Below are 26,443 nucleotides of genomic sequence, written 5' to 3'. Positions count from 1 at the left end.
TGTCCCTACAGCTTCTGCTAATGCCTTGATTGGTGCTATTGAAATCTCTTCTTAAGCATATGGTAATACATTCCTCAGTGATGTTCTTGCCTTTCAAAACTCAGACCTGGAGTCATCATTGTCTGTAATAAGTTCACTCTGTTCCTTCTGCTTTACAGCCTGCCCATCCTTTGATGAAGGAATTAATGCTGTTCCACAGCAAATTCTGATTAGTTTTTGGATTAAGAAATGCACTTGCTATTGACAAGCCTTGCAAACACTGTTTAGCATCTGAAACTCAAATGACCTTCGTTATTCCAAATGGATCACCAGTAATAACAACTGTGTTTGCCAGGGCTAGAGAATGTACTAATGAGCCTTAATTATCCTGAAAAGCTTCATCTGGGTCCCTCAATAGGCACTCCATTTAAACTCCATCCTGCAACCTTCAGTTCTTGTCTGTGCTATGCTAGAGGTGAACCGGCCTCAGGTGTGTTCCTGGGCTTGTGCCTCGGCTGACCTTGGAGCAAGAGTGCTGTTAGGACCTCCTACCCACAGTGTCCCTGGGGGGGCTCCTGTGCCCAGGGAACAGCCCTGCTTGCCTGACTTTGGCAGCACAAACATGCTGCAGCCCTGGAAGGGCTTTTAGGTGACTTTGTGGATTTATTTATTAACTGTTTGAGAGCAAAACACAGTTGTTACTACAGACTATAATTCTTATGTGTTTTACTGTGTATGGAAATAAAAAGAAAAGCAATGTTTGCAAGTATGAGGTTTCTAGCTCTATTACAGCCTTAGAGCTCTAGTGGGCTTGAGGCAAGTGCTAAACATGACCAACCCCCGAGTGTCCTCCCTTCTATTCTCTGTAGTGGAGCTACAGCACTTGCAAATATATTTTGCTTTCAGGTTGCTGCTCTGTAGCACCCAGCTTACAGCGGCTTCAGCTATGCTTCATCCATAAAGATGACTTTGGACTCTGATCTGCATTTTGTAAGAGCACTAAAAGGCCTTTCTGCTGTATTCCATAGGGTGGCTCTTGGTGATGATGATGGGTGAAAAGAACAAGTGTGTGAGGAACATCTTCCTTCGTACCACAAGATGATAGCATCTTTGATGGGGAGAGCAAGCCACGGACAAAAGATGTGCTCCATCTCATCCCTATCTAAAGCTCAGCTGCAGTGAATAAGGTAAACTTGGTTCCCAAAATGGGTGGGGTGATGTCATGATGTCTATGCCACTTCAGAGCAAGCAGTGTTCAGCTCCTCTGGACAGCTGGTGCTTCTGAGCCAGTGCCAGCAATTCCCTGTGCCAAGAGAGAAATCCAGGCAACTAGCCTTTGGGAATGAGCTAAAACTCACTCTGTTTCTGCAGCACCCCGAATTCCTACCAGGATCTATTAAATGGTGTTGCAAAACCAGCCTAACATCTTAGTTGGAACAGGTTGTGGAGACCTGTCCTCACTATGTGTGCTGGGCCTTGGGCACCAAGAAGGGAGCAAGCCTTGATCTGCCTGAGGACAGGAAGGCCCCACAGAGGGACCTGGGCAGGCTGCTCACTGGGCTGAGGCAATGGGATGAAGTTCAACGAGACCAAGCGTTGGGTTCTGCGCTTTGGTCACAACAACCCCACACGTTGCTACAGGCTTGGGGCAGGGTGGCTGCAAAACCGTGTGGAAGAAATGGAGCTGGGGGTGTTGGTCGACGCTCGCTGAACGTGAGCCAGCAGTGTGCCAGGGTGGCCAAGAAGACCAACAGCATCCCGGTGTGCATCAGAAAGAGCGCAGCCAGCAGGACAGGGAGGTGATCATCGCTGTGCTCAGCTCTGGTGGGGCCGCACCTCGAGTGCTGTGCTCAGCTGTGGGCCCTCACTGCCACACAGACATCGGGGCCTGGAGCGCGTCCAGAGAGGGGCAACGGGGCTGTGAGGGGTCTGAGCACAGTGGGGACTTGTGGGGAGCAGCTGAGGGAACTGGGAACACGGGATGGGAGAGGGTGAAAGGCAAGGACGTGCAGTCCGTGTTTGTAAATGCTGCCACAATTCGGCCGAGTACGGGCTTCCGCGGGGCGCTGGGAACCCCGCCGGGCAGGGCCTGCGGCTGAGCACCGCACCCGCACAGCCGAGAGGAGCAGCAGCGGCGAGGCGAGGCGAGGCGCGGCCCGGCCCTCCCTTCGCGCCGCCATTGGCGCCGCTGGGCTGGGCCGGGCTGCGGGGCGGGGCGCCGCTCAGAGCGCCGGGCGGCAGCAGGTGGCCGCGCTCCGAACCGGGCTCCGCGCTCCGCTCCGCCTCGCCCCGCCGCCTCGCCGAGGCCCCCGCAGCAGCCAAGACGCCGCGGGCCGTGCTACGAGTGAAGAATGGGGCGGCCAAGCTGGCCAAGCCGCCGGCGGCTGCGGCGGGCGAAGCCCCCGGAGGCGCACCCGGCTCCGGGCTCTTCATGGAGCGGTCGCAGAGCCGCCTCAGCCTGTCCGCCTCCTTCGAGGCCTTGGCCATCTACTTCCCCTGCATGAACAGCTTCGACGAGGAGGACGCGGGTACGGGGAGGGGTGACGGGTGCGGGGAGGCGAGGCCGCGGGCAGCGCCCTGCGGGAGGGCTGTGCGGGACTGCGCGTGTCCGTCTGTGTCCGTCTGTCCGTCTGTGTCCATCTGTCCGGGGTTGCACGGCGTGCGGGGCAGCAGACGCGGCCGTGCTGGGCTGTGCGGTGCCTGCGGGGCCCTCCTGCCCCACCAGGTGCGTCGGACCCACCGTGTGCGTTGGGCTGGGTGCTGCAAGGGAGCCCGTGCGAGAATAAAGGAGGGATGTTTTTTCACGCGCTCGCCCTTCTGAGAGCAAAATCGCGATGTGCAAGATGAGCAGCCGAAGCTTCAGCCCTCTCCTTGTGCTGAGCTCCCTCCTGTGTGAGGCATTAAAGGACGGCGCTGAGGGAGGCTGAGGGAGGAGGTGGTTTTGCTGCTGGACGTTGCCACCAGCCGACTGCTGATTTATGTGCAGTCAGCTCTCGGGATGATTGGTTAGGGCTGTCATTAGCACAGCGTGCTGTGCTGCTTTCAGGATGTTGGAGCGGGGAAATCGTTCCATTTAATAAGGGTTAAGTGGATCATGAGAGGAGTACAAAATCCTTTCAGAACGGTTGCAGTGATTTCTGTCTGTGCCCATAAAATAAAGCCAGGCTTTAAGGAGAGGGTCATCAGTGAGCAAAGTGCGATAGCAGTAGCAAAGGAAGGGCACTGGAAGTGGAGGGCAGCACAGCAACTAGATGGGGAGTGAGGGCGCACCAGGGAGTGGATGGAGAGCAGTGTATGAACAGTTCATCTATCCCCAGTGGCTCAATCCTAAATGAGTGATGCTTTTCACAGTACAAACTGTGCCAGAGACTGAACATGAATCCTCTGAGCAGCAAATGATGAAAGTTGGTAACTAAGGCATGTTTTAGCATGGACCATGATGGTTGCATCCCTCAAAATGCCGGCATGCGCCTTTGTTAGCTCATCCCAGGATGTGCAAATGCCAGCAGGAATACATGGGCGAATCAGCAGTGCTGCACCTTTAACGTTGTTGTTTCTGGAGGAATTGACGTAAGAATAAATTCATCATCTGTGTGATTAACTTGTGATTGTCATCAGCATCTTGCGAGGATGCCAGGGAGCGGGCACAGGATTGCATCCCCCAATGGATAGATATTTAATTTTGTTCTCAAAATTCTGCTCGTTATTTATTTTCAGTTCAGGTTCGGTTTGAATGCGTGGCAATAACAGGAGCTTTGGGAACTCCTGGCACTGTTGCTTCAGAAATGATTAATGGTGAGACTGTTTGAGTACCAGAACCTGACACAGTGCCCTGGACAGCATTCCATTCCCTGGTGCCTGACCTCTTTGCTCTGTGCAGAGTGATGGTGAAGCAAATACCTTATGTTCCAGTGCCTAGAAAAATGGTTTTGCTCAGAACTGTATTTATTTATTCACACTTACTGAATGCTCATGCATGAATGCTAATAGGCTGTTCTTAATGCAACACAAGTGCTTGTTTCTGAATTAAATGAATCTACAATTAAGACCTCATTCTCCATCAGCTTATTAGTGGCTCTTGCCTGCCCGAGTTAGTCATGTTAGCAAAGCTGCTGGGGTGATGTTCAGTACATTGGGGATGTTGCAGTATTGTTCCTGTATTTTCTGCTTCTTAATGTGCATCCAGACATGTACAAGCCAACAGCAAGAATGAGTGTGTGCTGCTTTGTAATGTTTTTTCATGCTAAAAAGCCTGTAATATTTTTTTTTGAGACAGTAAATGTCATGAAAGGGAGATTTATAACAGAAATGATGAGATTGTGCCAGGCGATATTCTGTGATGTTCATCGCTATGCACAGCCCTGAAATAGTGAGATGCTGACCACTTAAAGTTGCAAAGTGATTTCTTGCCCCCTCTCTCCCCAGCCAGTAAAAATATATATGTATCTTACTCGCCCCATCAAGGAGATGAATGCTGCATTTGGCAAGGTGCTCTCCTTAAGAGACAACAGCAAAAAAAAAAAAAAAAAAAAGTTGATCTTATGGGCACTGAGAAAGTAACAATCGTATTTCAGACTGACACATCATCCATCTTGTCTGAAGCTGAGAGCTGCATCTTTAGGAGAACAGTCATCCTATGGAAAAAAAACGAGGAGTTGGTGGATGACTGTGGCATCCCTGTGGAAAGGGAAAGCAGCCAAATGAGAACTCATATCTACAAACAAGGAAAACTTTGAGCTTATCACTAAAGTTACTTTAAAGGGTGGGTCAGATGGAAGGGGAGTGGGAGGAAACTGGTCAGAGTGCCCATGCTGAGAGGTGTGGTGGTGCAGGAGCTGCCAGCTGGGTTTGGTGGTATGTGTGGGTTCTGGTATTTCCCACATTTAGTCTTGGAAGATGGATCTGCTTTTTGACTCATAATGTGCCTTTTCTGCACGTTTGTTTCCCTTTTGTTCTACACTGTCCATCTTCTGGACAGTATAGGAGAAGACTCTTGTAATCTTTTACAGCTTTTCTGCCTGCCACGAAACCATTGAGCTTGAACTGATTTCTCAGCTGCAAAGTAGATGCAGGTGATGCCTGCTTGTGACACAGCATGCAGGAGAAGCAGGCCAGTGTGCATAGGACAGTGATGGGAAGAACCTGAAGTGAGAAAGTGGTAATCTTTGGAATGCTTCCAGAGCCAGTGAGTGAGTGTGTGCTTGAGCCCCTGGTGTGTGCTGTGGCAAACAGGACTGTGTGCCTCTCTGCTAAGAGACCAATGTGGAGTGGCACTGAAATTTACACTCCTGTGTTGTAATACCCTGCTCGTTCCTCAGCTGCTTATACAAAGAGGATACTCTGAGCAAACACCGAGCTCTGTTCACCAGTAAGCTGCAGTGGGGCTTTGAAATAACAGAAATTACTGTCTGCACTCAGTAGCGTAAGGACGCTAGGTTAATCGCTCTTTTGGTCTGCGAATGGTAATGTTGCCGTGCTTCCTGCTGGCTCAGTGCTGCTCTCTTCGCTCCACCAGGGTCCCCATCAATGTCAGTGGAAGTTAACGATTTTGAAACTGCAGTTATTATCTGCCTAATTGTTGTTTTAGCTTATGAAACGCCAACGCTCTGATAATTTTTCAGTTATCGAGTAGTAGGCTATAAAGAGGTTACAGAAAACTAAGTGCAGACGTCCAAATGGAGACGTACCTAGGGCTACGAAGTAGGTTTACTTACTAGGATTGTACAGGTGGTTCTGTGTGGCTCCCCTGCCCTGCTGGGGTGTGATAGGCTGCCTGCAGCCTGCCTGCCACCCAGGGCCCTCTGCTCTCCTGTCTTACTGGCTGCTGTCCATCACAAGCACACTAACACTGTTGTGGCTGCCCCCTGCATGTACACGTTTCTAGAGATGCGAGCCTGAAACCCTCCTTATTTGTAAGTGTGAACATAAATCTTGGTTGTTCTGAGGATCTGCCATGATGCTTTGTCTTGCCCTTGGCTAGAATCAGCTCTGCTGGTGGCAGCGTGTCAGAAAGACCTGAACTGCCAAGTGGCAAGTGCACATAGGTTAAAAATAGTGTGCTGGGGATTTATGATGACTGTGGGAACCTGCCTTGTAGACAGCTTGTGAGGTCTGGATGCAGGTTGCAACTGAGGCCTGAGTGCTGCAGAAGAGTGCTTGAAAACCCTTTTGCCAAGAGAGGTCTTGAGCAGCCTCACCCAGGACTGGGGATGGTCTGCAAGGTTAGTGGGGCTGTTCTGCTGAACATTTGCTTGCTGAAGTGAGGATTTGGTGGAGAGTAACAGTAGCAGACTTGGAGCTATGCTTGCAAAACCCAGTAAGCTCCAGGTGGAAGCAAGGAGGTGGCTTTGCTGCCAGGGACAGTCAGTGTAAGGGGGTTGGTGTCTGGGAGCTCTGAGGAGGGGTGGGCTCACATGCAGGAGCCTGTGTGACCAGGGACACAGACTGTACTTGCAGGCACAGGTGGGGCAATGCCTGCTTTGAAGTCCGTGGAATCTGCAGGTTCGATGGTGTCTCCTAAGAATGGCATTGCCAGCCTTGTGTGCTCTCAGGGCCAGAACTGGAGATTGGGTTGCCCGAAGATAGTGCCTGAACTTCCGGATCCAGGAGCACCTCTCATGCCGGTGTCTGTTCCAGCTGTGCTGTGGCTGATGGGCAGACATGCACCAGCCCTTTTCTCTTCCACCCTGTGCCCCAGTTTCGTAGGGAAAGAAATCCGGTTGCACTGATAGAAGGCACCTGAGGTATGCTCTGACAAGAGACAGATGCAGCTGTCTGGGAGATGAGCCGTGGCTCATGCTGCCCATACAGTGGCCCTGAAGACCAGGCACACCATGAGCACAGGGATGAGCTTGAGTGACTTCAGGATTGTACACCTATGGGAGCATGAGGAGCTGAGAGGCTCTGTGACGTACCGAGGCCGTAGCCGCATGGCGGTGGAGTGATGGCTTGGGGTCCCAGCGCAGTGGCTGTGTGCGTGGTGACCCCACCATGCTATGAGGCACAGGGTGCAATCGTTCCTCAGCCAGCTGGAACTGAGGGTGTGGCAGGGAGAAAATGGTTTCCAAAGTCAAAATGTCTCCTGGATACTGACAGCAGGCCTTCCTCGTGGCAGCTGCTTGTTCTGAAGAGTTGAGCTCGAGATGGAAGCTGCTCACACACACTATCAAGCACTGACAGATGCACCGCGCTGTGATCAATTGCTTTGAAGAGAAGCCATGTGAAATATTAATGTAACATTGAATGTTGGGCTGGGATAACGGGCTGGTTGTGCACTGTTAGGTTAGTGTAGAAAATGCTTTTGCCTTATCTGTTGGACTTCTCTGATTTTAACCATTTAAGTTCTATATAATTTTAAACACTGAAGAGTCATAAAGTTATTAAGCAGATCTCCTATGTAGCTTTTTAAGTTTTAGTTGCCATGGATTTTTTTCAGTTGTAACACTGTTTTGGATTGGGGTTCACGTGATCTGCATTTGTATTGAAGTTTAGTCCTTCTAGCTTTTATCCAAAAGATGTTACAGGTTTATAGGATGCTCCAAAACCAGATTTGTTGGTTCCTGGTGAGGTAGGCAACTGCATCCACGCAGAGAACATTCACAGGACAAGGAAATTATTTGCGTGGCTGTAATGTTAAGCATTTTCCCTGTTAACCTTTCGCAAATGAAATTACAGTTCATCCCTGGAACTCTGCAGGGATTTAAACTCCAGGACTTAACCAGCGCTGTATGCTGCAGGACAGATCCGAATTGGCCTTGGAACGAACAGGTATGCGGGGAGGTGCTCGTGTTTGTGGCTGCTGAGAGGTGGGCTGCAGTTACAGACTAAGCTCTGTGGCAGTTTCCTCTACACCCAGAACAGCTCCTTGCAGAATTCTGTTAGCACATGTTGGGTCCTGCTGTGCCATACCGCAGGCAGAGCGCTCCCTGAGGGCCGGGCTGGTTTGCTCTGCCCAGAAACGCAACCTGGGGCTGGGGACAGCCTGTCACTGCTCCCAGCTTCTCCTTGGTGGTCATCTGGCTGTGGGTTTGCAGAGGGGAGGGATGTCAGTGAGTTGATGGGGTTTCTGAGGGAGTCTGCTGTCCCCATAGCACTGGTTGTTGCACATTGTGTGTCACACAATTTAGAGTACTGAGTAGTGGGAAACGATGATGCCACCTCCTTCCCTCGAATGGGACTATCTGACATGTGCTGCAGGTGCTCTGAGGATGCTGTACACACCAGCCCTGTGAGCAGTGCTGCGCAGGGCTGCCTGGATGCCATCCCTCCAGCCACAGAGGGAAGGATATCTTTTTCCTTTATTTTGCTGTCAATTTACTCTGAGTAGAAGAGTGTGTCCCTGAAAAGCTTTCTGCCTGGGAGAAACTGTTTCCTTACTGCTTCTATTTCATGTGAAATTAATTCTAATGCAACATTTATTAATTCAAAAGCACTCTGTTCTCCAGGCTAAAAGGAAGGCTTTACTCTGTCAGATTTCTACATCGGGACAAGTCATGAAATGCTGTAACTACTTTGCTTCAACATTTCTGTTTGACAGACCGTATGTTTCTGCTTTGTGTAGGGGAGCAATTAGATTTGATTGGAGCAGTTGTTTTAAGAAATAATTTATCTGTGCAATTAGATTCTGAAGCACTATCTGCTCATGTTTCAGTGCCTTGGTTAGATTAGAAATGTGAATGTTTTAATTGAGGAAGTGGTCTGTAAGTTGCCTACACATTTCAGTAGGGCAGTGAGATGTGGTTTACATGGGTGTCACAGCCCTGCCATCCCCTCTGCATCCTTCCCCCTCAGACATCTGCCACGAAGCTCTGTTTGCATGTTTGAATAAGAATTGCTAGTCCAGTGCTGCCTCAACACGCTTTGAATGCAATACCCATCTGTGTAATGATGGTCCTTGGAGACTTGGTTTTGTGTTCTGAAAGAGGGTAGAACTATGGTACATGTATGGGAATGTGTGTCAAAACAGGGATCGTGCAGCACAAATGATGCCTCTGTGGGGGGCCATTGCTTTAATTATGGTGTGCACAAATTGGGCTCCGCTTTAGTTACCAAGCTGTGCTTTCTTGAATCTGCTTTTGTTATCTTTTGTTTTGCTGTTGCAAAACTGCATGCATATGAAGCCTGGGAAGCCCTGATGCAGTCTGATTTCATATAGGAATAAAGCAAAGCTCAGCAGCCCAATTTTTTAACCAAATCCAGCCACAGGGAAGTCACTGTGGCAGATAATTCATATTTCAGCTTCGTGCCGTTAGCGTTGTGTCACCTTCCATCACGCAAAGAGCTGCTAACCAGCTAAGCATTCAAGTGCCCAACAGTTTGGAGAGCACAGCACATATGGAGCTGAATGTCACGTTTTTGTTAAAAACTACTTTGAGTAAGGGGAATTCACACTGATGCCAGCGCCTCCTTACTCTTAGGGGTGCAGGGTGTCCTGCACCTTCCCATGAACAGCTCTTCCTGTTGAAGATTCCTAATTAGAAGGACACTTTTGCCTGCAATGTAGACTAAATCATCCTGGAAATTAAGAGGTACTACTGTGTTGCTCCCAATGACCTGGGAAACAGTTGGTCACTATGGCTTTGGAGCAACACTTCACATCGTACAACTGTTCTGCCCTGTGCTAATAATCAGGAAACAACTGTGATGATGACAGCTGCTGTCTCATCCCTCTCCCTCGTTTTTCAGCCCTTGGCGTTTTGGCCTAGCCAGGTTTGGTTTGATTTTTGCACAGAACAGCACGGTGCAGGGCTGTGGCTGAGGGCTGCTGGCAGAGGGGGATTGTCACCCCACACTCGGGTGCAGCACCCCAGGTGTGCGTGTGGTGTTTGCAGGCCTGTCATTGCTCATGGCTCCCATTTCAGATGTGCTCCCTGCCACTTTCTGGTTGCACGATGGCTGCCTGGCTGCTCAGTTGCTTTTTGACATTGGTCATTTAATGGTTTCCACACTGAGAAGTTACAGCTTTCTATGTGTTCCTCTACTGGATTTCCTCTTATTGATTTGGGAAGGTGAACTACTTTATTCCATCAGCATCACTCTGGATTCTGTTTCTGTCATTGAGCAAGAGCTGTGCTACTGGGATGCAGGACTTGAAGGTTGGAATAAATGGCTGTAGTAAGTGCTTTGTCCTCGGGAGATACTGAAATGTTTTGAGGATGGCTTTGGCAGTTGAAGTACAGCTCTGTAACAGGGTCACGGGTGAACTGCAGCATCTTTGGAAACCTATTGCCTCCAGTGCATCAGGAGTTGTCTTCTCTTTTCCTTTCTCTCTTTGCCCCCTACCTCCCTAGTGCAGCACTCAGTTCGGGAGACTGTGAGGTGTGATTCGCAGTTAATAGAATAAAGGTAACTGTAGTTACTGAATCACTACTATTGCTTTGGTGGCAGGTCTGGCTGAGGAGGTTGTGGTCTCCCACTCGTGGTTTTGTCCCTGTCTGCAGCTTGCCATCCTTTATGTGTAACATTCCAGCTGCCTGTGGGCCAGACCTGCTCTGTGGATGTGGGGCTCCTGCCAGCTGCCCACCAGTGCCTCTTGTATTTACAGTGAGCAGGGAACTTACCCTGCCCCCTGGGTGGCAAACACATTAATTGTGCTGCAGTCAAGATGTCTAAGAAGATCAAGATTGTTGTTGTTGGAAAACCAGCTCCTCGTTTAGAACTTCTCAGCATCTTGGAAGGATTGGGTGGCTGGATGGATGTTTTGGGGTTTTTTTTACTATTATTTCTACTATTTACCTTTCCTTTCTTGTTTCAATACATGTCATCACAGTGTTAGCAAAAAGTTGGGAAAACTTGATTCAAGATTTAAGTGTTGCTGCTTTACATCCATGTTTTGTTTTTTGATCACTCTGCCAGGAACACAAATGAGAAGGTTCTTCCTCTTTTTCGTGCTCATTAGACCTCCAGCTGTTGGAGTCAGCTCATTCCTGGATAGCTCTGTCATGGCAAACAAGACCCAACAGCTTTCTCTGCTTCTGTTCACTGTTCTGTTCACTGTTCTGTTCACTGTTCTGTTCACTGTTCTGTTCACTGTTCTGTTCACTGTTCTGTTCACTGCTGTGAAGTCCCACTGGTGGCCCAAGGGATCAGAGCAGTTGCTCCGTAGCAGTTGTGTACAGACCTTTTACCTTCGTGGTGGGTTTGTTAAGCTTACTGTAAAGGTAGGTAGTGGTCCAGACTGACTTTAAGGTTTGACTGCAGTCCACTGTTCCCCCCCTTAACAAAACAAAACCAACAAAATGAGTTGCTGCCCCGGTGTTATGTTTCCCATTTGGTCAGTGATGATTTTAGAACATGCTCCTCAGAAAACACACCGCTTTTTTGTACCTTATCTGAGTGATCCACGTACATCTGCCAGTGGGAATCACATAACCCACAGCTACATCCCTTAGGACTTGGGTTTTTGTTTCTGTGTGAGTAGAAAGGCCAAGGTATTAAATCACTGCACACAGCCAGGCTGAGCGGAGTACTGAGCTCATCTGAGTTCTGTGATTCAAAGAAGTTGATGGAGGATCATTGAGAATGCTGGTCTGGAAACCGGGGCAAGAAATGCCGAAAGTAGGTGTGCAGGCTAGTGCTCAGCCTGGCAGTCTGCATATTGAATCGGAGTGATGTATGGAGCTGTTTCTGTTTAAAAGCTTCCTCCTGCATTTTAGAAAGTGGAGCTGCCAGATTGGTCAGTGTCCAATCCCCGGGCAGCCGGAATTGGCTGCTGGCTGCAGCAGGAGCCGTGGCGAAGCTCTAACAGCCGTTCCACGCAGGTTCTGCAGGCTGCCACATCCTTGCTGCTTCCCAGAAAACAGACAGTGTCAAAATGTTACACGGTATGAGGACATTGCCATGGCAACGTTAGCATCCCATGATACTCGTTCTCATGCGGTGGTGTCGGTGCTCACTGTCATCGTTGTTCTTGCTTTCTCCATCTGGGGCCTTTAGGAATGCCATGCTGCTAACGGTACGTGTTTCTGCAGGACTGCTGGTAGCTATGGGGCTGATGGTTGCCACGATGCTCTCTGGTCTTTAGGGTCTCTTAAATAAGGCAAGTGTTCCTTTGCGTAATACAGCGACTCTTGTAATTCATCCTGTGCTGCAGATGCTGTCAACCTGGGGCTGTTCCTGGGCAGCAGGGCTCTGTAGGGTCCCATACTCTGTCTCCTGCTTCCATTCCTGTCTCTGGCAGTGGTTTTGGGCTGCCTATAAATACTTCATTTCTTGCTGCTTCCTCTGCAGTAACAGTGTCCCTCTAGGATTCACAGTGTTGCCAGTCTGTTTTTTCCCTTTTTCGTTCTGTATTTATATGTTTCTGCCAGGTGATGTTTTCCAAAATTAGCATCATGGATTTTTTCACTGAGCAGACAACACATGTTTATTGGCTCCTTTCCCTTGACACAGAGAGAGCTGTTCTCAATGTTTTATTGATAAGCTAGAAGCTTGGCAAGAAACAATAAAGGTAAGGGTATTTCTATATGGCAGCCAGCAGTCATTCCACCACTGATATTTTCCACTTCTGTTTGACACTTGGAAGTATAGCAGGCTTGGTTTAGTTATTGCGCATGAGCAACTTCTGAAAATTGCACAGATAGAGGCAGCCACTTACCTAATGATTCACCTACCTCAAAGGCATGAGCTTTGGGTGATCGTAGCTGGGGATGCGAGCCGTTCTCCTTGGTGTGTGTGTGCAGCAAGGCTGTGCTCACACTGCTGCCATGGCATAAGGGGGGCACGTACGATAAAGTGCTGGCTTGTGATTCTACCAGCTGGTGGAACCACTTGAAGGGAATGAGAGGATAAATGAAAGATCTGAGAAAGTAGAGGTTGAACGTAAGGGAAGAAACTGACTTGCGAACATCTCTTCCGGAGTTTCACAGCAGTAATTCTCAGCTCTCCTGTTTGGCACAGTGCTGTGCTTGAGCCACGCCAGAGACCCGAGTTATCTTTCTATAAACTTTTTTCATCTGTTTTAACTAAATTCCTAGTTCCACTCTCAAATCAGAGGTCTGTTCCTGTGACCCGTCTGCTCTGTGCCTGCAGAAATGCTCTTAATTCTCTGTAAGTCCTCCACTCCAGCCCTAGCCAAGTGCCTCTACCATGGCATTGTGTTGGGTGTGTTTCCCTGTGTTCTGTTTTTCACTCCATGCTTCCTGGCTTACCTACTGGAGCCCCATGAAATGTTGGATGGTTGGTTAAGGCAAAATTTGTCTCTCTGCTCTAGGAATAATACCAAGCAAATTATCCACAGCTCATTTTAGTTGGTGAATTTGACTCTGTTTTCACAGTCTGTTCATTGCAGCCATCTGCTGCAGAGAGACAGCGAGCTTCTAGGACAGGCTTCCTGTGAAAGTCAGGAAGTCTTATTTCAGGCCATCATTCTGCTTAATCTCCTGGCGTTTATAAAACCGTTTATTTCCCTCAACACCTTTGCCTAGAGCCTAAAGACTGGCTTTGCAGAGATCAGCTGTGGAGGGTGCTAAGTGCATTTTTGAGGAAAAAGGTGAATCTAGGAGGGGTGATTGGACCCCATTGTGGACTGAAAATGTTCAATTGATCAAAGTGTTTGTTAATAACTGCCAAGGCTTCTGTCTGTTTCCTTAAGGTTGTTTTGCTGAGTGTGGGTTCATCTATGCAGAAACGTTCTGCTTGTGTCACTGACATTCACTAAATGGTTTGAAGGCTGGATTTTGCTGGCTCTCCTGTTAAACACTGGTGTTCAGAAACATTCTCAGTCTTTTATTTCGGTTTGTAAGGAAGGAAAAGCAGAAAAGCGTAACATCTTGATATGAGTAAACCTTTCAAGGTTCAGACGTTGTAAAAGGTTCATTGAGCTTAAGCTCTTACAGTCGTCAGATTTGAGAGGAAATTGCAGTCAGAAGCAAACACTTTAAAACTTGCTGATCTAAGTGGTCTAATAGTCAACCTATTTACTCCCTTAATTTTCCTGTGCTTATCTCTGCAGACATGCAGGTATTCAGTCCACTAAGGCGGCAGTGAGAGAAGGGGAAAAGAGCTGAAGAACTAGGACAGACTTGGATTATATTTAACAGTGTTCTATTTCAACTTGACAACCAGCTATCGAACACCTACAAGTTTGCAACTGTGATTCACTGGGAAGCTGACATTAACTGATGTCACGCTGTATTAATAGCTACAGAATTGTAACTGCATTTAGCAGTGAGCTTCATTAACAGTCTCTACAAACACACTGACAACCGTTTGAAAACCTGAAAATATTAGGTATGGATAAAAATGGTTTGTGCCATAAAGGAACCCCCCTGTGCTGCCAAATGTGTTTACAGCAAGTTCTTGCAGGTGTTATGCATAATAATTCCTCTTTATCACTTTCAGTAGGTCTTACTGGTGGAAGGAAATGCTTGAGGTCTGATCTGCAGTCCTAAATTAATTAGGAGCTAATCTAATGGGGTTACACATAAGCATTCTTGGCTGTTCTCAAGAAAGGTGCTGTGGCCACAAGTGGAAGCTGTCCAGCAACTGCCCAAATAGGACACAGTGTTGTTCTGGGAGGCTTCTGGTCTTTCCTGGTTTGTTGTTGAACACTGGATTCAATTAGAAAGCACGGTTCTGACAAATTGTGTGTAATGGGCTCTGGGCTGAGCAGAGCTCTGGGTTCAGCTCCCTTTGAGCTTTGCCTGTTCTGGATGTTGTGAGCTCACCTCCCAGGTGCTGGTTGGGAGGTGGAGATGTTGAGTACTTCCTGCCATCTTTTGTAGGTGCTAAATTAGCAGCTAGTTCCTCACCAGCACTTGCTAACTGTCCCAAGAAGAGTGAAGCAGTTTGTCTTGTAGCCTCTCTGCACTCTGTATGCACTGTGTTAAGCTTTGCATCACTGGCATGAAACATCAAGATTCGCTATAGAGGTGAAATGAAATGAAAACTGGGGGTCAGGAGGGCACGTATTCATAGGGCTGGGTGCTGAGAGGGGACCTGCAGCCTCCTCTCCTAGGAGGGAGCATGGAGTAAATTCGTGGACCTGCATACTCTGGTCTGTGTAATGCTCTGGGTGCCTCTGGAAGCCACTCTGCTGCTCCTCCCAGCAGTCATCTGTTTCCCTTAGCTCCTTCTTTATTATATATGTCACACTGCCTCTTCTATTCCTTTTTGCCATGAGTAATTCAATTGGATTTAAATTTTCAGGTGATGTCTGCTTCCATCTCGTTCATCCATCACTCGGTTTTGGCATCTATCACTTGGATACATCTCAGCTTTTGCTGACCTCCAACTTTCAGGCTGGCCTTGTGTTCCCTCTTCTAGAGGCTGGGAGTCCCCCGAGACCAACAGGAACTGCAGATAACGGCCCTTTGAAAGCAAACGAGCAAAATCATTTATTTTAAGAGTACAGAAATCATAGCCAATTTTCCCCTTTCTTACTGTTCTTTGCAAGGTTAGAAACACTGTCTTCAAGTACAGCACTAACCAGTTATTCACCCTCCCTTCTGTAGGGTGTGATGTAGCTGTCCAGTCAATCAAGTACACTTTGTGATCTTCAGTAACACTGCTTTATTTAAAATATTGCAGCAGCAGCTCTTCATTGGATGTGTAAGCCAGCAAGTGATGAAGCCACCTCTGGCTCAGTGTGTCTGTGTTGTAGCAGCCTATGACAGTGAAGGAGTGTAATTAGCAAGACACGTAGAATGGGATTAAAAAAAGATGTGAAAATAAGCAGAAAGATTTGAAAAGGATTAGGAGAGTAAATGACAAACCAGTAGTTAAATGGTGCATGATTAATGACTGTAGAAGTGAAAAGGTTGACTAAATATTGTGACTCTGTAATGGCTGCCCCGAAGTAACAGGCAATATTGTGTTCAGGAGACTCCACAAGTGGATCTGTGTCGCCGTGCTGGCTCTGGGGTTAGACCCAGTTCATGTCTTAGACATGGGGGCTTCCAAACTTTCTGGAATCACATTTGTTAACTGGTGGCTTTAGGGGCTTAAGGGAAGTACCTCTGTACTGGAATTGTTTCCTTAGTGCTGAAAAACTGCTTTGTGTATGCAGAAACAGCCTGGAAAGATGCATCTTTCATAGTGGTGCAATAGGAAGTATTGAGGGATAACTGGGGAATCGGGGGTAGCTGTGACTGTCTTATGGCAGATGTGACAAAGTCTGTGATACGCTGCCTGATCTGGGGCTGGAATTTGTTGCTGGTTTCTTGTCATTGTTTCTTAATTCTGATTTTCAAGGAGGAGCTGAACTCTGTCTTGCATTTAGCAAATACGCTGCTGAGGACATGGAGTAGAATGTGGACGTTCTCTTTTCTATAGTGCCTGTCTTTCTCCTGTCTCTGCTGCGTCCTTTAAGACACAGAATAGAAGATCTGAGAATGACTGTTGTATTGTTTTGTGCTTTAAAGGTCAAGATTGGTATCAAATCAGCGCAAGCCAATGGAAACTCAAAATGCCATCCTGTCATGCTGAGATGCTTGACCGAAGATTTGCAGCATGTCATTCAGCAGGGCCCAGGCTGATTCAGCATGCCAGCCTGCTGCTAACAGGGCGCCTCCTGGGCATGCTGAGCAGCATTGCTGCTCCTCAGGACTCAAACAATTTTTTCATTGGAAGCACTGAAGTTAGGGAAACTTTGGGTGCAGCTGAGGGAGCTGAGCGCACAGCCTTGGCTATTAGGAAAAAATCACTGTTAATATTCCTTAACCTTTCATTTGTGGTGTGTCAGAGGCTGGGCTGTGAGGTGAAAGTGGTCTGCAGCCACTGTAATTAGTGCTCAAAATGATGCCTGCAGTGACTTTGTCTTGTCAGTTCTGTCATCAGAGTGTATATGAGGAATCTGTAAATCTTCACAGATAACCATCTATATAGCATTTATCAGTATGGAATGTGTTCTGTCCCTTTGGGATGGGTGACTGCCTGAGAAATGTTTGTCACGCACCTGCTTTATAATTGGGATCTTTGAATATAGTTCTGTTTGTTACACTCAAATGTGGGGGGGAAATTATCTAAGGATGGTTTATTTATAATGCTTTCCATAAGAAAACCTTTCCATTGTAAGACAGCCGTCCATGCAGGATGCTTTTGCTTGTGGCAGGAAGGATTTAAAGCGTTCAGTTCTCTCCTGGAGGCATATGCCTGTGCTGCATTGCAATGGGAGTTGATGGGAATAGCCAGCCATGAAAGAATAGATCCCAAGGACTACACTTGGGAGAAATCTCAGCAGGCTCTTGTGCAGGGCTGGGTGTACACATTGAGTTCAGATGCAGTAAATAGATTGCTGTCATCTACCCATCGTCCGCCTCTTTGCTTCAGTGGAGTGAAGATGGGAAACAGTTATATGAGAGTATCCAAAGTCAGTACAGAGGGATAAAACCGATGTCATTACTGGACATGTTTTAAGGAAGAGATGAGGTGCAGCATTTTCTCTTTCCAGTTTTCACTGGACTGTCAGCCTAAGCACGTCAGTAGAGCCGTCCCAAGGAGCACCAGAGTCTGTGGTCAGCAGCTCCCAGCTTTTGCAGTTTGGTTTTGGCTTTGAGCATTAAATTGCTGTGAGTTCAATAATTTATCTCCTTCCAACTGCTTTATTGTCATTTTGATTTAGTAATGGATTGGCTTGGACAGCTGTGTCAGTGCAGGGTGGATGCTCGGGGTATGTTGAGCACAGACTGCAGGTGTGAGCACATCTTGTGTGAACTGCACACCATTTCCATGGGGCTGCTCCTGGAGGGACAGCATGGCTGGGAGATAGAGAAACCAGAGCTCCTGAACTGTGCCTCTGTCACTTAGAATGTCTTCCCAACACTCATCCTCTGTCACAGTCTTGCTGTCGAAGTTCTAATTGTTCTTTTTTCTTTTTCTCTCCTGAAATAAATTTTGCTTCTTAAATAGTGCTTGTAGAGCAGTGCACCAAAACTGCCACGGGTTACTGTACTCACTGGCATTGTCAGAGCAGGAGGAAGGCTGCCAGAAGGTATTGATTACTGGTAAAAATAAACCCTTCAAACTTCTTTGGTCTTCATTCCTCCCTGCTTTTTTTTTTAATCTTTGCTTCCTGCACTTCAGCAAATGGATTTGTTTGCCTGAAGTTCTGAGCAAAATGTTGACCAGTGCTGGTGCTGATTGGCAGCCTTCTGTTTGGGTGACATCAGAGGAGGTTTTGCAGTGCTCTGGAAAGTCTTTCCAGGATTTACATCCTCTTGGATCGTGGATCAGTTTTATGACCGACGCATCCAAGTAGCCAGGTAGGAGTAGGAAACTGAGTATCAACAGTGAAGATAGGATGACTCTGGAGTTTGGGGAACTCTCTTGCTCCCAGAAGCTTGTCTGTGCTTCATAAAGCTGACATTTAGATTTGGTTATGGAGTTATTGATAGCCTAGTACAAGCAGTGTACTTGCAGCGTATGGTGGGTGATATTGAGGGTGTTGGTGCTGGCTGGTGGGAAGGGCTTGCTGCCTTTGGTGTTTTCTAGTTCATCTCACAGCAGTGGCTTACAGCTTCCCTTATGCCTCCCTGTGAAGAACAAAATGTCACACTTCAGGTTCATTAGGCAGCTGTGCAAAGTGGGGGAGCTTCTGGAGTGGAAAGTTGTTTTAGACAACAGTAAAATGCAAGGGAGAAAGCCACATATCTACAGTAGAAAATGAAAGACCAATATTGTGTAATGTTCAAAGGGTAGTTGTGTTTGGTAAAAGAAAATTTCTAAGGAGAAGGGATACAACAGAAGGACACTTGGAGAAGGAATGTGGCTTGCAGGGTATCAGAAAGATGTGGCAATCATTTATGGATCCATGGGACTACATTTAGTAGACTTCCAAATCAAGTATGGTCTTATAGCTGATTCTAGTTGCAGTGGGTAGCAGAGCAAGAGCAAAATACAGTGCTGCTCTGTAAGTAGGCCAAGGACAAGGCGTGCACCAAACATCCATGCATGTTGTGACCCAGTGATTGCTTCGGCTGCAAGGCAAATCCAGGGGTGGTGGAGATTGCAAAGTGTTTTCTGTGCATGTATCAGACTTGTAAATGGGTTCTTTGCTTATCACAAATCTCCTTGGCGTTCATTTTCTGCTATTATTCCAACCACTGAACTTCTTTGAGCATTTAGGTAAATGGGGAGTTTTTAAGCAGTTATTAATGACTGCATGCAATGAGTCATCCAGCAGCCTAAGAAGCGGCCTGTCACAGAGCGAAGGCATGTCTTGTCACAGCCATCCATTAGCACTCAGAGGGCCCAGGCTGATTCAGCATGCCAGCCTGCTGCTAACAGGGCGCCTCCTGGGCATGCTGAGCAGCACTGCTGCTCCTCGGGACTCAAACAAATGCTGGCTGCTTTGCTTTCAAGAGTTGGGACAATTCATGAACATGATGGCAAGAACCACCAGCAGGTGTTACAAATGCATTCCTCCGAGCTCAGATTGTGTGACTGGTAAGTAAGATGGATTGGTACTGATACTGAGAAGTGGCAGAGTGGTTTCTTTTGTTACTGAAATGTTGTAACCCATTGGTAACTTAGAAGTGGAGCTGTGGGATATGGGACAGTGGGGACCCAACGGTGCAGTTTTAACATTTGTCAGCAGAGCTGTTTGTATGCAATTTCCTGTTGGAGGAGCTCCTTGAACATAGGGTTCTGAGTGAGTTCCGTGTGGGCATTGGCGGCTGCATGCAGGAACATGTGGAATTGGACAGAAGCATCTGAGGGAGAAGTTGGGTGCTCCGTGGGATGGGGAGGTCGTGTTGTATTGAGCGTGGATGGAGCAGGGAGGCCACATGCACGGAACCATTGTGTGAGCTGCAGGGAAGGGCAGTGTGGAAGCAGTGTAAGTCATGTTGAGTCTGTTGCAGCCTGAGCGCCGTGACCTGACAGCTCGGTGGTGTGGCTGAATGGGAGGAGGCCCGTGTCGCCTTGTTAGCCTTCTTCTGAATTGTTGGGGTGAGAAGTTCTTGGCTGTGGGTTGCCACAGAGCCATGGGGGGCAGACCCTAATTTTAGCACATTATGCTGGTTTCAATGGCACTAACAGAAAGTCAATTTATAGGCAAGAACAAATTGCCTTTTTATGTGGGGAGGAGGATAATTCCTCCCCTGTGTTACATTATTAAATTTGTAATCTTCATTTCTAATGCTTTTCAAAAGAGATTATTAACAGAATCTACAATACAGATTTTAAATTTATGAGCTGCGTTTTTCCCCAAACTCTTCAAATTGTATAATTTATCTTTAAAGGTGAACTTCAGCAAGGCTTTTTTTAACTTAATGAATTAGAATCCCTTACTTGCTAGCTATCTCTGGACAAGCTTAAAGGCTCCAAAGATATTTCAATTTTTAAATAAAAGTAATGGATATCTATTTCCATCTTTGCTGAGTGGTAAGTTCTGAGTTCAGCTTTCTTCCCTAGCGACAAAAGGCACTGGAGGAAGAAAAGTGGCACATTTCTACATGCTGCTTGGTGGAGAGAAGGCTGCTGTGATGCTCCTTTTTGTCAGCAAGGAAATGGAGCCCTGAATGCGTGGCTCTGCAAGAGGATGAGGGAGGACACATTTTGCTCCTGGGTTTGCTTTGTGCTGTTTAATCATGACTGGGGACTGTAAACATGTTGGGACCTGGGGTCTCTGAAGTGTGAGGTGCTCCTATGTCCTCCTCTGGCCCAGCCAGTGCCCGTGACAAGAAATCCCAAGGCCTTTTACATCGGCCCAGTCTTTAAGTGTGAGAATATAAATGGAAAAGTTAAATGCAGATCTGTGAAGCAAGTTGTGCAGACACAGGTGCTTCGTAAGCAAGGTTAATACGCAGTGTTCCCTTCTGAAAAGGTGTTGCTTGCATGCCTTAATAAGTTCCCATGTTACAACCTTCCTTCCCTCTAAATAGAGATCATATTGCTCTGTAACATGTGCTTGATCTTCCTGTGAGTGTTGTCTGCAAAACTGTCACTGGCTTTATCACCAGCCTTACCTCTTTTGTATTTCTCCATCAGCCGTTCTCATTTCTGCTCCCGAGGTCGAGAGAGAGGAATCGGCAAGGTCCTCTGCAGCACTTTGTTCTTCTCTGCTCCTTTTACAAAATGGACTTGGCACAAATCGTGGGCCTCTGGTGAGCCTGCTGCTGTGTTATGTGTCATTGGGTAATTCAAATCAGCAGGGATTTTTATTTTGCGTGCAGAAGACAGATGTGGGAGGCAGCTATGTGTCTGCCATGTTTGTGGGAGAGTTTCAGTGGGATGCAAGGCAGTGTGCATCTCTCTAAGTTCAGGGTGAGAAGGATTTTGCCTGACTTATTATTTTTTTATTCATATGATGTTTGTTAGGAGCCTGCTAATGAGATGTCAGTGTCCCAGTTCTTGCTACTGAGTGGTGTTTCTCTGTGACAGATGGCTGACTGGTCACCATTTGGAGATGCTTGTCAAAGCAGTGTGATTGACAGGGCTGCTGACCTGGTGCTGTCACCTGGGGCTTTGTCTGCTTTCATTGAAGTAACCATGAGTTGCATATGTTGCAGCAGGAGTTTCCACTGTGATGGCTGGTCCTATCCTGCTCCCAGGCCTAGGAAGCCTGACCCCTCTGTCCCAGCTGCCCAGAGATGCCTGCAGCCGGTAGTCATGGCCATGGTGGGCAGAGCCTGGACCTCGTGCTGTGCTGAGGTAATCCCTAGTGGGGTGTGTGGCAGCTGCCTGGCACAGCAGGCACTGATGGCTGTGGACCTGCCAAGGATGATCTTCCTGGAGTCAAAGCAGTGTGTAGAATTAGAAAGGAAAAATGCGTTGGCCTTCTCACTTCTCAGCATTTGCAGATATTACGTGAAAGCACCTTTGCTGAAGTCTGATGCACGTGGCAGTGTCAGCTGATGCAACTGAAATGAGAAGCTGAACGCCTGGGGTTGTTTGTCCCTTCTGGAAACCAGATCATCTTCTCCCTCTCTCTGCTTCCACGGTGGATCAAATAATTGCTTCCAAATGGACACAAGTTACACAGTGTGTATAATTAAAGTCAACTCCTGTGAATTTGATCATTCATTTCCATAAGGAAAATATGAAGTAATTCCAGCCCAAGCTGAACACAAATGCTATTCGAAGTGTGATTCTGCGCCATGATTCCAGTTTCTGAATGACTTTAAGGTTCTGTGGCTTCACACCCACTAAAGAAATGTCTATGCTCTTAATTGTTTGTAACAAACAAACAAAAGATTGTATGATTCATTGTGTCAAGACCATTGCTGACTGTGTTCGTTCACATCCAGGTTTGATAAAGTGGCTTGCTCTTAGAAGAGCTTCAGTGGGACAGAAGAGAAGGAAAAAATGTTGTTAAGGCATCTGGGCTTGTCAGTTCTCTTTCCTCTGAATTTAGTCTGTACCAAAACTAAACTTTAGGTGCCCTGAGGACTCGGGAAGGGCAGCGCAGTGTCTTGCAGAGCTCCCTGGTGTAGCGAAGCGTGGGCAGGGCAGCTCTTTCATCTCATGCCATCCTTCTCTTATAGTGACGCTTTCTAGCTGCTTTTTTTATGTGTGTGTGTGTGAAGTCACCTCATTTTTGTGATCCTCTTCTAAATTGAGAGGTTTTCTGCAGCTCAGGCTCATTCATATTTCAGACCCTGGACTTAAGCAATGTCCTCATAAGGAGTTATTAATAGGTAAGATGGATGGCAGAATTGGGACAGTGCTCTGGTTCAACACTCTTGTAATTAAGGAGAAATCCCAACCTGGCCTTTATAACTTGGTTGGGCTGCTGGAGGACTTCCAAGGACAGGGACACAGATCTGTGCCTCTGGCCCTCCTGAGATAACAGCAGGAAAGCTCTGGCATGACCCTGGCAGACAAGCTATAGCCACTCACCCCTTGGCCTTTCCTATTTTTTCCATGCCCAAATCTCATAGCTTGCAAAGTTTTAGGTTTTGAACTTAAAAGACATCACCTTAAAACACTTGGAGGAAAATGTCAGATGCAGTATACCAATTTAATAGGGAATAAGTATTGCCATGCAGTGGTTAAATAATTTGTATTATTTATTGTTACCTGTGGCTGTGCCACTCAGACCTGTTCTCCAAGCCCAGCAGCTCAACATTCCTGGTCTCAGAGTGCACTTGGATAGCTGACCCCAGGGGCTGTGTGAGTGTCAAAGAGGGGTGAATAAACCCTGGGTGACTCTTAGACCACAAAAATGCAAGAAGTGGAAAGAAGGGATCGCCTCACTGCTGTGCAATGATTGTACATGTAGTTTATTGCAATTATAAATACCATAGCAAGGATTTTTTTAACTAATCAGTCTTCACTTGAACGCTTAAGAAGGAGAAGGTGTGGAAGGGCTGGGGACATGTCTGGGAGCTGCAGCATCAGCAGCCCTGTGCTTCTCTGTCCCTGGAGAGCCGGGCCTGCAGGCAGGGAATTGCTGGTGTCTCATCAGTAGGCTGCTGAGGAATTGTTACAGCAGGGAATGTTCTGTATGCATACGGACTTTTCATTTAATCAGACTCTTTCCTGCGAAGCATGGCAGGCTGGGGGAAGAGGAGGCAGCATGTTCTATTTTCTTACGAAAGTGAAGAACCAGCCATCAGACAAAGCTATTTGGATCTCCAGTTGCAAACGAAAGAGAGACCCATGGAAAGAATTCTGAGGAGTCAGATCTTGCTGCAAGCAGTTCCATGAAATACTCTGGAAGAAATGATCAGTTTTCGTAGTCTTATGATACTCTAACTCTTTTTTTAGTGGTGAAAAACATAAGACTTTACCATAGTCAAAAATCTCCTTAAAAGCCATTGGCAAATGGGATGGATATGTTTCCCTTCTGGTTTCTTAGCTTTGTCTCTTCTGTCAGCAAAGGAGAAAATCTCACATTTTCCTGCCTACGTGCAATTTGTTGAATTTTACAGAATTCTTTCATTAGAAATCTCTAAATAAGAATTTTGGCCATTTAATTCTTTCTTACGCAGATGAATTTTCCAAAAAGGTCAAATCATTAAAAATAGCATCGTGGAAACTGTTTGTTAGTTTTCAAACTCAAATGGAGCAGAATGAGTGTATCTCATTTTTCTAGTCTAAAATTTGCAGATGGAGCTCAGGAAGACGAGATGTAAACCAGTGGTTTAGTGATGCTCCACTCGATCTGCAGCTGGGGATAGCATCTTGCTGTGGGGGGAGGCCAGCACATAAAGACCTCATAAAGACCTGCAGGCCTCCTGTGCCTTGCTCAGCCACACAGCGTCAGCAGGGGAAGCTTTCCTGTGTGCATCCCACGCTCAGGGGGTGAGGAATGGATGGAGCCTTAAGGCTGTAGCCAGGTGCCTGCTGCCTTCTACTACCTGCTTGATAAAAATTACCTGATTTTTGGTTGTCTTGCTGATCAGGAGAAAGCGGAAGGAGTATGGATCGTGGGGAGAGTTGGTTTTACTGGTGGTCATCTTGGCAGGGTGCAGTCAGTGCCTGTTGGGTTGGGGGAGAAAAGACAGGGGCAAATAGTGGGATGGGAGAAGGAAGAGTGATTGTCCTTTCCCAGCTGCATGGATGTACTTAATCTGCACAGATTAAGAATTAATGTGTTAAACTATCTTTTCTGCCCCATGGAAGATTTTCTGTTTCATTTGGAAAGAAGGGTGTAACTCTGATAGCAGCTGAAAGTAGGGCAAGGGGAACGAAGCTAGCAGCCTGATTAGTGCCCCTGTTTATCCCCAGCCATTTTCTGTCATTTCTGGTGGATTACTCAGGCTGTGATGATAGTCTGGCATGTTCTGGAGCACAGTACAAACTGCCTCTCTTTAGGTGCTCATAATTCACACTCCATTAGGATGTCGACGTTGGGAATACTTGGCAGGATGTTAGAGCTTGCCAGGCATGATGAGATTGAGTTCATCTTGTTAAGCTGCCGACAATCCAGCACTTACATCTTTCTTCCTCAGCAGTAGGAGAGCAGCCTGGCTCGCTCTGAACGCACACCCATGTTCAGGGCCTGCAATGCACACCCAACAGCTGCAGCCACTCTGCTCAGTGCGTGCCGGGCTGCACAGATGTTGGATGTTTGTGCTCGGCTGGGAGAGGATTTTTTGCTTTTGTTCTGAACAGTGCAGTTTTTATTAATCTCACAGCTGATTGTGGTCAGTGGTTCAGCAGAACCTCATGGTGTGTGAAGATCCCCCATCCCTGAGTCTTTTGCCTTATGCCCAGAGATGTGCCAAAGGGCAGCACCTGGACTTGGGACCCTTCTTCCTGATCTCAGCAGGTGATAAGTGCATGGTGGCTTTCCTTTTTCAGCCCCAGACTGACTTACATTATTTCTGGGGCAAACCTCCATGAAGAAGAAAGAACCTTCTCTTAGCTTTTGACCGTAAGAGTAAAGCAGAGGAAGATGGAACAGCTGGCAGGGCTATGTTTGAACCATGGATGCAGCAGGTACACTGCTGTCTCATTTTTCCTCTCATTTCTGCAGAACTCTGCTGCTCATCTCTTCTTGTACACACAGTCCACAGCTGGCTCCCAAGGGTGCATCACCTCTATCACATGGGTTTTTCTCCGTGCCCCTGCTGGGGCTGTCAGTTCTCAATGCTGTGTAAGTGTTGCTTTGAACCCAGACCTTGCTTTGGAGCAGAGCAGATAATTCATTTGCTGGGGGACCCAGGTGTGAAGGCAGAGAGCTGAGTGCTCTCAGGCCAATATCCTGCAGCACGCAGGGATGCGGATCAATGCATGCTGCTTGGCGTGGGTAGGAGCATGAGTAGAAATGCATCCTCTTTGCTCAGGCTCAGACTGGTCCTGCTGGAAAAGGATGGACTATTATTTTGTCCAGAGCTTTGCAATAGGAGCAAATGTAACCTGCAAGTCAGCAACCAGCTGATTCTCCTTCCCGTTTTTTTTTCCCCTTACACTCCAAGTTTGGGAAGGCAAAAAGCTGACCAGGCTGTCCTGATGGATGTGTAAGGTGTATTGGGTGGCCTCACTGGTGCTGCGGGTCATGTGCTTTGGCAGCAGTGTGTTCCGTGCATGGAGGCAGCTGGTTAATTTAGGAGCAAAGCTGATGGAGTTGAAATCCAGTCAATTCCTAATTTAAGGGTTAAATCAATAGCAATTAATTCTAAAGTGTGGGAGGGCCGTTAGCACATACATCATGCTTTTTGCGTTGGTAGCATTCAGCAAACAGAGGAAAAAATGAAAAACAAACTGGAAAGAGAAGGAAGATACCAAGCACCTGAGTGGGGAGGAAGGAAGCAGTGGGGAGGTGATGAGAGGTGGCATAAGGATAGTGGAAGGGGCACAGTGTCCCTCAAATGTCGGCTCAGTAACCAGCTACTGTGCTGCAATTCTGGGTGATAGCACTAATTATGTAATCGTGACCTTGGAATGAGCTATTGCACAACTTGCGTAGATTTTCAAGATTTGGTGTTCTCTGAGCACTGAGATCAGTCTGCTGCAGAGAGAAAGGGCTTTAATGAGTTGTGTTAGGTGATAGGGAAGAGAGGATGAGTGATAGTCACTGTTTCCTTGGGGGACAGACGGACAGGGACTGTTTTACTGTATTTCCCACCTCCAGGGT

General features: G+C 47.3%; 1 protein-coding gene across 1 annotated transcript in view; it reads left to right on the top strand.

Moving 5' to 3' along the window:
* Window positions 1–2,410: 2,410 nt before the first annotated feature.
* The window catches only part of RIMS4 (regulating synaptic membrane exocytosis 4), a gene marked incomplete at both ends in the record, with an annotated part of 43,732 nt that continues 19,699 nt past the window's right edge, over window positions 2,411–26,443 (top strand). The window contains one exon of the mRNA XM_079543431.1: window positions 2,411–2,507. Within this exon, the coding sequence (XP_079399557.1) occupies window positions 2,411–2,507 (97 nt within the window). The remainder of the gene's footprint in view (window positions 2,508–26,443) is intronic.

Source organism: Tetrao urogallus, assembly GCF_951394365.1.
Source record: "Tetrao urogallus genome assembly, chromosome: 16".
In the NCBI taxonomy this organism is placed as follows: Eukaryota; Metazoa; Chordata; class Aves; order Galliformes; family Phasianidae; genus Tetrao; species Tetrao urogallus.
Note: the sequence above shows the minus strand (reverse complement) of the source record. Positions and strands in the feature narration are given on the sequence as shown.